This window comes from Rhinoraja longicauda, chromosome 7 (genome assembly GCF_053455715.1).
Source record: "Rhinoraja longicauda isolate Sanriku21f chromosome 7, sRhiLon1.1, whole genome shotgun sequence".
Taxonomy (NCBI): Eukaryota; Metazoa; Chordata; class Chondrichthyes; order Rajiformes; family Arhynchobatidae; genus Rhinoraja; species Rhinoraja longicauda.
Genome location: NC_135959.1, coordinates 50,145,364 through 50,159,099, shown reverse-complemented (window position 1 = coordinate 50,159,099; position 13,736 = coordinate 50,145,364). Strand labels below are relative to the sequence as shown.

Sequence of the window (13,736 nt, the reverse complement as noted above, 5' to 3'; positions counted from 1 at the left end):
GCTGAAAGCTGTGTGACATTTTCATTTTTCACCCTGTTCCCACTATAAGAGACTGTCAATTTAATGCCATACCACAGGCACCCGGCTACTGCGCGCTAACCCAGTCTTCTATTTATAGTTTGCTGTTAAATAATTATGTGTGTTTTCCACTCTAATTATCATTATGTAACAGTCATGTTGAGCATGGCAAAAGCAGATTTCGGGGTAATGAATATGATAGGGATTTAGGATCCTTGCATTATTTATTTATGCAGTAGCATTTGACCACTGGAAAATATATGAGAAAATTACAGATGCAGCATGGGGTAATATGTATTTTGTTGCTTCCAAATTGTTAACAAGAAAAATAATTATTAATGTATTCAAAATTTGGAAATAATGTACTTTATTTTCATTTTAATGTTTTTTTGAACACTACTGTCTCTGGGGGCATTTTCAGAAAGCTGCCTTCATCCCTCAGAAGTGGATGAAGGAAAATGTCACATTTTTAGTCCGGATCTGTCTGAATTATTTACTGAATCTAACCAATCATTTCTTCTAATATCTCCGTTAAACATCATAGCCATGAGTTCCAGAAAAAGTCTGTGCAAACTATTGAGCATCCATTTACACTAACCCTTCACCAATGTCATTCTATTCTCCCCAAATTCCCATCAACTCCCCTCCCCCCAGATTCTAGCACACACTTGCACAACAGGAGCAATTTACAGTGACCGATTAATTTACAAGCCCACACTTTTTTGAGATGTGGCAGGAAAGCAGAGCAGCCAGAGGAAACTCCTGTGGTCATAGGAAGAATGTAAAAACATCACCCATGTAGAATCACCGGCCAACATTAAACCCATGTCTCTGGAGCTCTATCTTGCACCACTAGGTTACAGCACTAGTAAAAAAAAAATGGGACTGCAGATACAGGTTTACAAAAAGGACACAAAGTGCTGGAGTAACTCAGTGGGTCAGGCAGCAACTCTGGATCATATGGATAGGTGACGTTTCGGATCAGGACCCTTCTTCCGAGTCTGAAGAAACATCCCAACCCAAAACGTCACCTATCCATGTTCTCGAGAGATGCTCAAGTCAAGTCAAGTCAAGTCAAATTTATTTGTCACATACACATACTCGATGTGCAGTGAAATGAAAGTGGCAATGCCTGCGGGTTGTGCACAAAAAGTCTGGTCTGCTGAGTTACTCCAGCACTTTGTGTCCTTTTCTTGCAGCATGTGTTGCTGTGCCACTGTGTCATATACAAAGTTAGAGTGAAAAGCAGTGAGAGTGAAGCAAAACTCAAGGATCTAGTTTGAAAGGCTGCTTCCTCTGTTCGGTGAATTAAGAATTTAACGGACATAGTTTCAGGATAATATTTCCAATTTCGAACTGAAATGAGAAGACATTTCTTTAATCAGCGGTTTGCCATTTTTTACTTATTTAAGTTTTTTTTTGTTTGCTTCTTATGTTATATTTTGAGTACTGTGTTTACAGACCTGTTATGCTGCTGCAAGTAAGAATTTTGCTGTTCTGTTTCAGTACATCTGACAATTAAACACTCTTGACTCTTGTGGAATGTTAAAAATCCTCTTCCCCAGCGAACTATGGATATCAGTCAATTAATGTCTGATGGGGTGTTTCCCTTAACTCCGACAGTGACAAAAAAGCACGGAGGAAATTAATGGAAACAGACGTTGGGCAGGAAAGTGGATGAGGTGTTGGATCAGCCATGACAGTTGAACAGAGGTGGCCTGAGGAGAAATTCAGCCTATTTCTTATTCTTGTACTCTTGGTTTGACATTTTCTCAGTTTGCACTGCTACATCGACCTTCAATTCCTCATCCTCTCACTTCTTTCTGACTTGTTAATCAGACCATCTGTGCCATATAGCTATGTAAATTATGGGGCCTTGACTAACCTACCAGTTCCGCATATAGCTGTCTGCATTATTCAGGGCTGGGGAGTGCGAGTTCCAGAAATCATAATGGAGTTTACCAATTTCTGTTGCTAGTGGCAGTACAGGTTTTCTTGTTGCCTTCTTGTTTCAGGATTCTGCCCGGATAGAAAGTATGAAATATATAATAAGTTTCTTACTTTCCATATTCCCTTCTTTCTACACCTATTAGTTTCAAGTAGGTTAATTGGCTTAGGTAAAAATTGTAAATTTTCCCGAGTGTGTAGGATAGTGCTAATGTGCAGGGTAATTGTTGGTCAGTATGGACATGATGGGCCAAAGGGCCTTTTTCATGCTGCACCTCCAAAGTCAAGTAAAGTGATATAAAACTAGAACAAAAGGTAGAAACAAGGAACTGTAGAAGCTGATTTGCCAAGGAAGGAAGAACCTAAATATCACCTATCCATGTTCTCTAGGGGTGCTGTCTGACCCATTGACTTACTCCAGTATTTTGTGTATGTCCTTCAAAACAAGAACAAACCTTTTCAAGAGACAACAGTGATTAATTGTTATTTGCAATGGTTTAAAAAAACAAAGTGCTGGTGGAACTCAACGGGTCAGACAGCATCTGTGGAGGGAATGGACAGCAATAAAAACTTCAAGTAGCTCTTGCTTTCCCTCTCTCTCCATCCCCTCCACCTTCCCAGTTCTCTGACCAGTCTTACTGTCTCCAACTACATTTTATCTCTGTACCGCCCACTCCCCTGACATAAGTCTGAAGAAGGGTCTCAACCCGAAAAGTCACCCATTCCTTCTCTCCAGTGATGCTGCCTGTTCCACTGTAACTCCAGCATTTTGTGTCTACCTTCAAAAAAAATTGCGTACTGACTATTCACCTATCTGCCAATCATTCACCCACGTAACCTTCATCCATCCATCACTTTATATTTTAGACTTCAGAGATACAACGTGGAAACAGGCCCTTCAGCCCAACGAGTCTGTGCCAACCAGCGATCACCTTGTACGTTAGCACTATCCTACACACTAGGGACAATTTACAATTTTTAACAAAGCCAATTAATCTACAAACCTGTGGTCAATGGGTTGTTTCTGCATTCTACATCTGCATTGAAGAAAGTTTTCCAATCGCAAATAGAACCTAACTGACGAGTGTGAGGTGTTTTTTGGTTGTTGGTTATTTAAAAAGCAGGGCAGGACTTACAGAATAAATAGTCGAGCATTAGAGAATGTTGTAGAACAGAGAGTTCAGGTGCATGGTTCCCTGAAAGTGGCAGGTCAGGTGGACATAGCAGCAAAGAAGGCATCTGGCACACACACCTTCGATGAATGGATGAATGAATGAATAAGTTTATTGGCCAAGTATGCGCATATACAAGGAATGTGCTTTGGTGCTCCGCTCACAAATGACAACACAAACATACAGTTAACAATTAAGAATAAAGCATAAACACATCAAAACAATAAGGATACAATATTACAGTCTAAACATGTGGGTGAAAATAAACCAGAGCAAAAAAGAAACTACAGTCTTTGGTTATTGAGTAGAACTACCACTCACGGAAAAAAAGCTGTTTTTATGTCTGGCTGTGGCTGCTTTGACAGTCCGGAGTCGCCTTCCAGAGGGAAGTGCTTCGAAGAGTTTGTGGCCAGGGTGAGAGGGGTCAGAGATGATCTTGCCCGCTTGCTTCCTGGCCCTTGCAGTGTACAGTTCGTCAATGGGGGGAAGGTTGCAGCCAACAACCTTCTCAGCTGTGCGAACGATCCGTTGCAGCCCCCGGATGTCATGCTTGGTGGCTGAGCCAAACCAGACCATAATGGAGAAGGTGAGGACGGACTCAATGATGGCAGTATAGAATTGGACCATCATTGCCTGTGGCAGATTGTGTTTCCTCAGCTGCCGCAGAAAGTACATCCTCTGTTGGGCCTTTTTGACTGTGGAGTCGATGGTGGCCCCCCATTTAAGGGCCCTGGAGATGATGGTTCCAAGAAACTTAAATGACTCCACAGATGTGACTATGGTGTTGTTGATGGTGAGAGGGGGGAGGGGAGGGTGGGAGGGGAGGGGAGAGGAGGATATTGAGCACAAAAGGTTGGGCATCACGGTGCAGATGTACACGTTAATTGTGAGACCAAACTGTGTGCAGATCTGGTTACCCAGCAATAGGAAAGAATAGCATTAAGTTGAAGAGGGTCCAGAAAGATGTTCACCAAGACAGCCTTCTTCCACCTCAAAAACATCGCCCGTCTCTGTCCATCCCTCTCCTCCACAGCTACTGAAACCCTCATCCACACCTTCATCACCTCCCGTCTGGACTACTGCAACAGCCTCCTCTATGGTTCACCCTCAAAAATCATCAACAAACTCCAACACATCCAGAACTCCGCTGCCCGTCTACTCACCCACTCCCCGATCCGTGACCATATCACCCCCATCCTTTACAAGTTCCACTGGCTCCCCATCCCCCAGAGAATCCAGTACAAAATCCTCCTCATGACATACAAAGCCCTCCATAACCTGGCCCCATCCTACCTGACTGACCTCCTCCACAGACACACTCCCACCCGTACCCTCCGCTCTGCTGCTGCTAACCTCTTGTCCCCCCCCCATCCGGACCAAACTCAGATCCTGGGGGGACAGGGCTTTCTCCATCGCTGCTCCCACACTCTGGAACTCACTACCCCAAACCGTCAGAGACTCCTCCTCACTCACCACATTCAAAACATCACTGAAGTCTCATCTGTTCAGCACTGCCTTCAATCACTGACCGTTACCTCACCTTCTTTTTCCTTTTCTCTTCGTTTACTCATTTATCTATTTATTTTCTTTTATGTTTTAGTAAACCTTGTAAAGTGTCTTTGAGTGTAAGCGCTATATAAATGTAATGCATTATTATTATTATTATTATGCTATTGGGAAAGGCAACAGGAACACTGAGAAATGAAGGAGATTACAAAAAGTGCCGGATGCTGCTGGTTTCACATCAAGGGTCTCTGGTTATGCTTTACCCCACAAATGGGAACATTTACCTTTCCTGATGAGTAAACCCTCACATTTCAGATGTCATCCCAGTGAACCTTTTTCCTTGCTGCTGTACATTATGTAATATGGTGACCAGAATGGAAAAACAATACTCCATGCATGGCTTAACAACAATTCAATATTGGTTTAACATAACTTCCTTACTTTCCAATTCTATCTCTCTATAAATATGAAACAAGTAGGAATATGCAATTTGGCCTCTCACCCAAATTTCACCACTTGATAAAATAATGACAGATCATTAGCATAATCTCCCGAGACAGCATAATATCCCTGTGCCATCTTGTTGTCCCATGATTACCTGAATTTCCCAAATTCTACCTCTGTTTTTGATTAGAATTGGCTGGAAATAAACCTTAGTGCAAGGTTTATTTATTTTTTCCCCTTGCTAGCCTGTAATGTAATTTTTAGTAATTTGTTGTGAAGGGAATTTTCTCCCACTTCTTTTCAAACATCAAATACAGATCAAAGCACTTTGTTGTCAAGAAGTCAGTCACAATGAGTCAAATACCAGAGGGCATAGCTTTCGGGTGAGAGGGGCAAAGTTTAAAGGAGATGTGTGGGGCTTTTTTTTTAAACACAGAGGGTGATGAGCGCTTGCAACATGCTGCCTGTAGTTGGTGGTTCAGGCAGATACCATAGTGGCATTTAAGAGGCTTTTGGATGGGCATATGGATATGCAGGGAATGGAGGGATATGGATTATGTGCAGGTGGATAAGAGATGGTCTTGGCGTCATGTTAGGTGGGCAGTGTGGGCCGAAGGGCCTGGCCTTGTGCTGTATTGTTCCATATTCTAATGAACACAATGGAGACACAAGGAATTGTAGATGCTAGTTTGCAAAAAGAAGACACCATGTGCTGGAGTAACTCACGGGGTCAGGCAGCATCTGTGGAGAACATGGATAGGTGACGTTTCAGGTCGGGAACCAAAAGTCTGAAGAAGAAGGGTCCCGACCCGAAACATCACCTACCCATATTCTCCAGAGATGCTGCCTGACCCCGCTGAGTTACTCCAGCACGTTGTGTTTTATATTTCACATAACGAACACACGGAATTAACAGGCAGACTGATAAATGCACCTTTGATGTATTTTCCCCCCAGTAAAACCTTCGTGCCAATTGAGAATGTCAAGGGATCCTGGTTTATGATCCTGAATGACAAGGGATCCTGGTTTACAAAACAAAAGACACAAAGTGCTGGGGGAACTCAGCGGGTCAGGCAGGCAGCATCTCCGGAGAACATGGATAGGTGACGTTTCACTGAGTCTTGGAGTAACTCAGCGGGTCAGGCAGCATCTCTGGAGAACATGGATAGGTGATGTTTCACTGAGTCTTGGAGTAACTCAGCGGGTCAGGCAGGCAGCATCTCCGGAGAACATGGATAGGCGATATAAGAAAATAACTGCAGATGCTGGTACAAATCAATTTATTCACAAAATGCTGGAGTAACTCAGCAGGTCAGGCAGCATCTCGGGAGAGAAGGAATGGGTGACGTTTCGGGTCGAGACCCTTCTTCAGACTGAAGTTTGTGATGTTTCACTGAGTCTTGGAGTAACTCAGCGGGTCAGGCAGGCAGCATCTCCGGAGAACATGGACAGGTGATGTTTCGGGTCGGGGTGGACCCTTCTTCAGACTGCAACGTCTGGAATACCCTCCTCTTTCTCCTCAAGAGGGCGACGCGACCAAGCATTTGGTTCATTTTAAGTCGATTGCTGTTGGACGCATTTCCGCTCTCTCTGACTGAGAGGGAAGAAATCCACACGCGGGCTGAGAAATTGACATGTTGTCGGGAGCGTGGAAAGACCGCGGTGGAGGCAGCGGTCCGGTCCTCACGCTCCTCACGCCGGCTCCTTGACTGGTTCACTGCCGCTCTGCTGCTGATTATCACCCGCGAGGATTCGCACCGACCTGTGATCGCTGACCCCAGGCGCCAGGAGTTGTTGCAGAGTTTGAAGCCGGCGGTGCAATGTCGGTGCTGCTGTCGTCCAGGGTCTGACCTGTTTCCAATTAGTATCGATACTGCAGGTTCCAGCTACCCCGGGGCCGGGGGTCGAAGCCACAGAGATGCAACGCCTGATCTTAACGGGGCAAATATATTTCATTTCACAATTTTAAAGACCGTGGTCCTGTCAGCACGGGAAACTTGGGAGAGGAAGACAGATATTTTCTTTGTAAAGGCTCTGATTTCTCGCATCTTTCCAAGTGCCTTGTATTGTGATGGGCTACGGATCATTTTGAATTTACGACGTGACAAAGTTATTGATCGGGTTAAAGACGAAGGGGATTTAAGGAAACAGATCCCAGCTGAATCGTGGGCCTGAGTGAGTTGGTGAAGATTTCTTGGGTCGGGTCGGATCTGCAAGTGTCAGTGAAAGATACACAGTCGTTTTTTTGGGCGGACTAGAAATTCGAATTATTCTCCTTGGCTCTTTTTTAAAAAATAATAATTTATACCATCAGTATTTATGTTGCATCCGCGCCATTCGACTTCTCGAACTTGCACAGAGGAGATAATCTTCCCGTGTGCGAGAGAGATCTGGGACTTCAGTGGTTTGGAGCATCGGTGGTGAATACAATGACTGATGAGATGATGTGGTGAAAGGTGGTGGCGGAGATGGTTCCACACTGCCAGCTCCCAGCACCAAGCGGCTTGTGACCGGTTGCTGCTCGGGGCTTCTGAATTTCTCAGCCCTCCCCTCCCCACCCCAACCCAACCAAAATGCAGGGCCTCAGAGGTCACCGGCATCTGGCTTAGTGGAGGATGTAAAACAGGCGAGAGAAGTCTTGCCTCTTCCCCGACCCCACTCCCCCCCACCCCCCGTCACCCCTCATCCCCCCCCCCCCCCAGATCCATGCTTCAAGATGGACGAGTCTTCGTTGCTAGACCTGCTGGAGTGCTCGGTGTGCCTGGAGCGGCTGGACACCACGGCCAAGGTGCTGCCCTGCCAGCACACCTTCTGCAAGCGTTGCCTGGAGAAAATCGTCAGCTCCAGGAACGAGCTGCGGTGTCCCGAGTGCAGGATCCTGGTGGACTGCGGCGTGGACGAGCTGCCGGCCAACATACTGCTGGTGAGGTTACTGGATGGGATTAAACAGAGACCGAGAAATGGACGGTCAGCCCTGACCTCTGGCCCGGGCAGTGCAGCTTGCCCCGTTTCAACCTCCTTGGGGACAACCCAGAAAGATTATGCCGCGACTAATCGCAGTTCTCCGGGAAAGGTAATGTGCTGGCGGTTTCAATCATCTTACTACTTACCGTGCTGTTGTAACCAGAGAGAGATAGATAGATCAGCCATGGTTGAATGGCAGAGTAGACTTGATGGGCCGAATGGCCTAATTCTGTTCCTATAACTTATGAATTTATGAGTACGTTCTCTTGTGTGATGTTCGAGAGCTTGAAATGCCTAAGTTTGGGGTTTGTCCCTTCAGTCAGATCTTTCATGAGATATATCTCATTTTCATTAACATTTAGTTAATTTCATTAACTGATTTAGTAATGTTTGACTCAGTTACCCTGGTATTCCAGTTTCCAACTTCCCAGGTATTCCAGTTTTAGTCATTCTGTATATTTCCCCTTCGGAACTTTCAGGAACTTGTTTGTATCAGATGATATTTATGTACAAGCGTCTTATTTAATATAAAAATGTAAATAATTTTAGTCATAGATTAAAAGTGTGAATTGTCCAACATCTCATATGAAATCGACAGTGTCTCAGTAATTTGCAAAGATTGAGACATAAGTGACCCATTCAATCTGCTGGATTGGTGTTATGTTTTCAGCAGTTCAGTCAGAAAATTGCCATTTGGTATCAATGAAACCCACAAAAGCATCCAGAGAAACAGGATACTAGAGCTGGAATGTAATACGAAAATGATGTGGGTTGGGAAGGCTCCCATCCCCTACCCCCCCCCCCCCCCCCCTCCCCATCGTATAAATGTCCCTCTGAAGGAATCAGGTGTGCATGAAGGAACAATAATGATAAATGGGTGGCCTAGTTTATGTTTACATGCCAGCAGCCATTGGCTAAAGGTTAGTAACAGTAAAACATAATCTGTTGCAATCACGCAGTTGCACTCTCTTCAGGTTTCAATTATGAAAAGTAGCACATGCGACAATGCACGTAGAAAATGTTTGATACATTAGGAAAAAATGTTAACTTGAATTACAATTGACAAAGTTGTTGCAAAAATGTAGAAACAAAGAACTGCAGGTGCCCGTTAATACAGAAAAGGACACGTGCTGAAATTACTCAACGGATCAGGCAGCATCTCTAGAGAACATGGGCAGGTGGCCACTTGGGTCGAGACCCTTCTTCAGAGCTAGAGGGTCTGAAGGAAATGTCACCTATCCGTCTTCTCCAGAAATACTACCTGACCCGCCTAGATACTCCAACACTTTTCGTAACCTTTTATTGCAAAAATCCATCTGCAGAGACCAACAAGTGTGATTTCGGATGATCGAAACTAAAACTCACAGTTTGTAATTTTTTTAATATGCATTACTTGCAATGTTTCTAATGGTTATTTTGTTTAGAGAAAACATGCAGTGGCTATTATCAGTACTAAGATTGAAATGTCATAGTAGTTTTACCCCTAGATTTCTGAGAAGATGATTTATGGTTCAGTGACAGACCTGCCACATCTGCTACTGATAATTGTAATGTTTGGGATGTATTAGCAATGGATCCATTTCATCATCCACATTTGAATTAGGCAGCAGGCATGTTATCTTTTTTAATGGGATCCCAAACTCCCATCTTGCCTGTTTTGATTACATTTACTCTAAATGTAATCAAAACAGGCAAGATGGGAGTTGGTTGAGTTGAAGCACTATTTGATTTCAATTATTCCAATTGCAATTGTGCAGTACATGATCCATGATATTCTTAAATCTGGTTGGAAGCTCATTTTCTTTGTTACCTGCCTTAATTTTTACTACTTTCTCTGAAACTGAACTGCACAAACAACTTAAAATTTTATTTTTAAATACTCACTGGTCAAATATTGCAAAAATATTGTTGATCTTTAAGTAATTCATTTCATTATGACCCTATTTGAAGTTATGCTGGAGAAAGGACCAAATAATCAATTGATATTAGAGTAGGTAACACACTAATTTCACATTTTGGAGTAATTACTGAACTATGCAAAGTATCTTTTCTGGAGCAAGGGCAAAATCTTTTTTTTCTGGTGGGGGAAAAATCTGTTAAATATATTGCAATACAATGTGAACATTTATTGCACTTTTGTGAGAGGGCTCCTTGTATCTGATTCACTTATAGTACAATACTATTTTGGATGTAGGGTTTAAATTTGTTCTGTCAGATCGCAGTTCTCAGGCACTTTTCCCCCCAGCTGAACAATGAGCATTAAAAGCAATTGTTAGGAAGCTTCTTGACCACAGAGGAGGTTGTAGCCAAACCCTCGTTCGGCTCGTAATTGGATGACCAATTACATGTACCACCAGTATCGGTCTTGGGGCACTGGTGTCAAATGCAACATGTTATCTGTTGCTCTCACTGAAATCAATTAATGTGTCGGCAAGAGATCAAATGTGAAATCCCACCCTATGTTTTTTTCACTATTGCCTGTGAGATAAATTAGCTGAATTATTGGACAAGGGGGTTTAGGGCTAAACAATGAGTTGGGCAGGAAAACCTGGAACACACTGTTCATTGTCTTGACTAATTTTTGATGAGAATTAAATTGATTTGGCAGGTCTCTCACCTGGCTCAGAGAAAGGATGAGGGGACCTCATTGAAACTTACTGGACAGTGAAAGCTGGATAGAGTGAATGAGAAGAGGATGTTTCCATTAGTGAGAGGATCTAGGACCACAGGCCATAGCCTCAAAATAAAAGGATGTACCTTTAAAAAGGAGATTAGGAGGGATTTCTTTTGTCCGAGGATGGTAAATCTGTGGAATTAATTGCCACAGATGGCAATGGAGACCAGGTCAATGAATATTTTTAAGGCAGAGATTGGCAGATTCTTGATTAGGAAGGGTGTCAGGGGTTATGGGGTGAAGGCAGGCGAATGGGGTCGAAAGGGAAAGATAGATCAGCCATGATTGAATGGCGGAGTAGACTTGAGTAGACTTCTGCTCCTATTACTTATGAACTAAGATGTTGCAACTGTTCTTCCCACTGAGTTCAAAGTTAGTCATTGCAATATTATTAGATCACTTCTTGATTATTTCAACTGTTTGCACATACTTTGGTATCTGTTTGCATGCTATCCAGTAAGTAACATCTTTACTCTACAGCAGCCTGAGTTGGACTATGACAATTCGTAATAAAGTCTGAGATTGACAGATATGTGTGAATCTGCTTTTGACCTTTAGAGAAACCTTTCTCCTCCCCTTTCATCACAGCATGGCTGGTGACGGGTGTGTGTTTGAATTTATTTCATTCTGTTCAACTATGTTGTTTTAATTGAGGCCCACAGCATTCCTTCATTTGTTGGCATAATCGCATTTTGAGGTTGCTTTAAAGCAATTATTTCATCTGAATAGACTGTCTCCATAAATTGGGATTAATTGTGCTAATGTCAGGAAATAGGATCTGGGTAGTGTGTGGTTTGGAATGAATAGGATTGTCATCTTGGGCTGTATTTGGGTCAAGGCTGAAGACATAAAAACATTAGTCTTTGTAATTCCTAGATTTCACTGCTCAGACAGTTTTCTGGTCAGCCTCCAATATAAACTTGAGGTTGTCTAAAATTCTACAGCCTGATTCTTGGCTGGCCCCAAGTTTCATTCACCCATCACCAATGTGCTTGTTGACCTTCATTGCACCCTGAATAAGCATCATTTCAATTATAAATCTCTCACCCTTGTTTTCAAAGACCGTTTAGCCTCTCCCTCAGTGTAATCTTCTCCCCTGTCTCTTAGACATCTGTCCTCTTTCAGTTCCACTCATCCAAGCATGATTTTAATTACTCCTTTACTGGCATCGTGCCTTCAGTTACCACAGGCCGAGGCTCTGGAATTGGCTCCCTACACCTTCCTGCACTAGTTTCCTCCTTTTAAGACATGCACTAAATGTTGCCTCTTTGACCATCTATCCAATTTATCCTTTTACATAGAACAGAACAATACAGCACATGAACAGGCCCTTCGGCTCACAATGTCCTTGCCAAACATGATGCTAAGTTAAACTCTGTAGGGAGGACTGCAGATGCTACTTTAAACCGGACAGACACAGAAAGTTGGAGTAATTCAGCGGGTCAGGCAGCATCTCTAGAGAAAAGGAATCAATGACGCTACGGGTTGAGACCCTTCTTCAAACCGCAAGAAGGGGTTTGACCTGAAGTGTCACCTATTCCTTTTCTCCAGAGATGCTGCCTGACACGCTGAATTACTCCAACTTTTTGAGTCTGCCAAGTTAAATTAATCTCATCTGCCTGCACGTGATCTATATCCTCCATTCTCTGCATATCCATGTGCCTCTCCAAAAGCCTCTTAGATGCCATTATCATATCTGCCTCCACCAGCCCTGGCAGCATGTTCCAGACACCCACCACCCTCTGTGTAGAAGTTCGTATAACACTGGTATGAAATGCCTTGAGACATTTATAAGGTTATTACAAAGGCTAGAAAATTGCATTACCATCTTTTAATGGTGTTAAGACAGCACTGTAGATCACCCTAAATGGATTTGTGAAAGATTGAGGACTTCATTGTGAAGATCACAGATGTTTCTGGTTTTCCAAGTGCAGCATTGAACAGAAACTGACTTTGGTGAGTTCAGCATAACAATCCCGTGTAACTGTGAGCATTAAGTCCGGTAGCTGCTGTGTTTTGCAGCCAGTTCCTAAAGTGACAAACTGCAAAAAAAGCAACTTTCTTCCTGCCACTGGGTGTGATGCTACAGAATAAATGGATGCTGCAATGATTATGCCGATATTTTATTGTCACTTTACTTATGTACCTGGATAAAGTGAAATGCTCTGCTTTCCATACAATCCAGTAAAATTATACTATAGATCTGCACAAATCATAGATAAGTACAAAAGTGAAACAAATGCAATGTAACAGTGGACTTCATTGAGACAGTACACAGAGTTGCCATGTTTCTGGCGCCCACAAAGTTTTAAAGTTCTCAAGAGTGCAGCCTTATATTGGCCTTAAAGGCTCATTGTCATGGCGGCACTGATCATTTAATCCCTCTGCCACCATCTTTGAAACGGCCCCCTATCCAGCATCCACCACCGTCGTCAAATTCCTCCACCCTTCTTCCCAGTTCGGGGCCTTCAGGGTCGAGCAGGAGATGAGCCTTGGACGACTCCAGGTTGGTTCCCGGTTCCGCGGCGGGCAAGCCAGGTCTGCTGCGCAGGTACGGTCATGGCTCGCCGGGAGCTACTGCTGCCCAGCAGTGATGGAAGTGGAATGGTGGAAGGCATTCAAGGAACATTGGGCAAGCTATTGGACATTGGACAGTTTGAAGGCATGTTAATTGTGCAAGTTACTATCGCTAAGCTATTCTGGCAGGAGGTACCCAGGGCAGTCTCTGTAAGGATGCAAATGCGGTCTTTGATTTTGGGAAAGCATTTTAATGCAGGGAAATGCCTTTGCCTGCTATTTTCTTTTGCTTTTGTTTGCCTGTTTTTGTGGACTGAGGGAAGCGTGGACCGTCTTTTCTCCTTGAGTATGGAGTTTGAGTAACTTTCGCAATGTAGTGGTGAGCAGCAAACTGTGGGATGTAGCAGAGGCCGCAACTGTCGGGAACAATTCTAGAAGCTAGAAATGTATGTGTGAGGCACAAAGGAAATGCTGCGATTTTGAGCAAAATACAT

General features: G+C 43.5%; 1 protein-coding gene across 4 annotated transcripts in view; it reads left to right on the top strand.

Moving 5' to 3' along the window:
• The first annotated feature begins 6,696 nt into the window (after positions 1-6,696).
• The window catches only part of LOC144595265 (E3 ubiquitin-protein ligase SH3RF3-like), a 258,681-nt gene continuing 251,641 nt past the window's right edge, over positions 6,697-13,736 (top strand). For all 4 annotated transcript variants that reach the window (XM_078402549.1, XM_078402551.1, XM_078402550.1 and 1 more), the window contains exon 1: positions 6,697-8,160. In XM_078402549.1, coding sequence (XP_078258675.1) covers positions 7,804-8,160 — 357 coding nt within the window. In that variant the 5' untranslated portion in view covers positions 6,697-7,803. The remainder of the gene's footprint in view (positions 8,161-13,736) is intronic.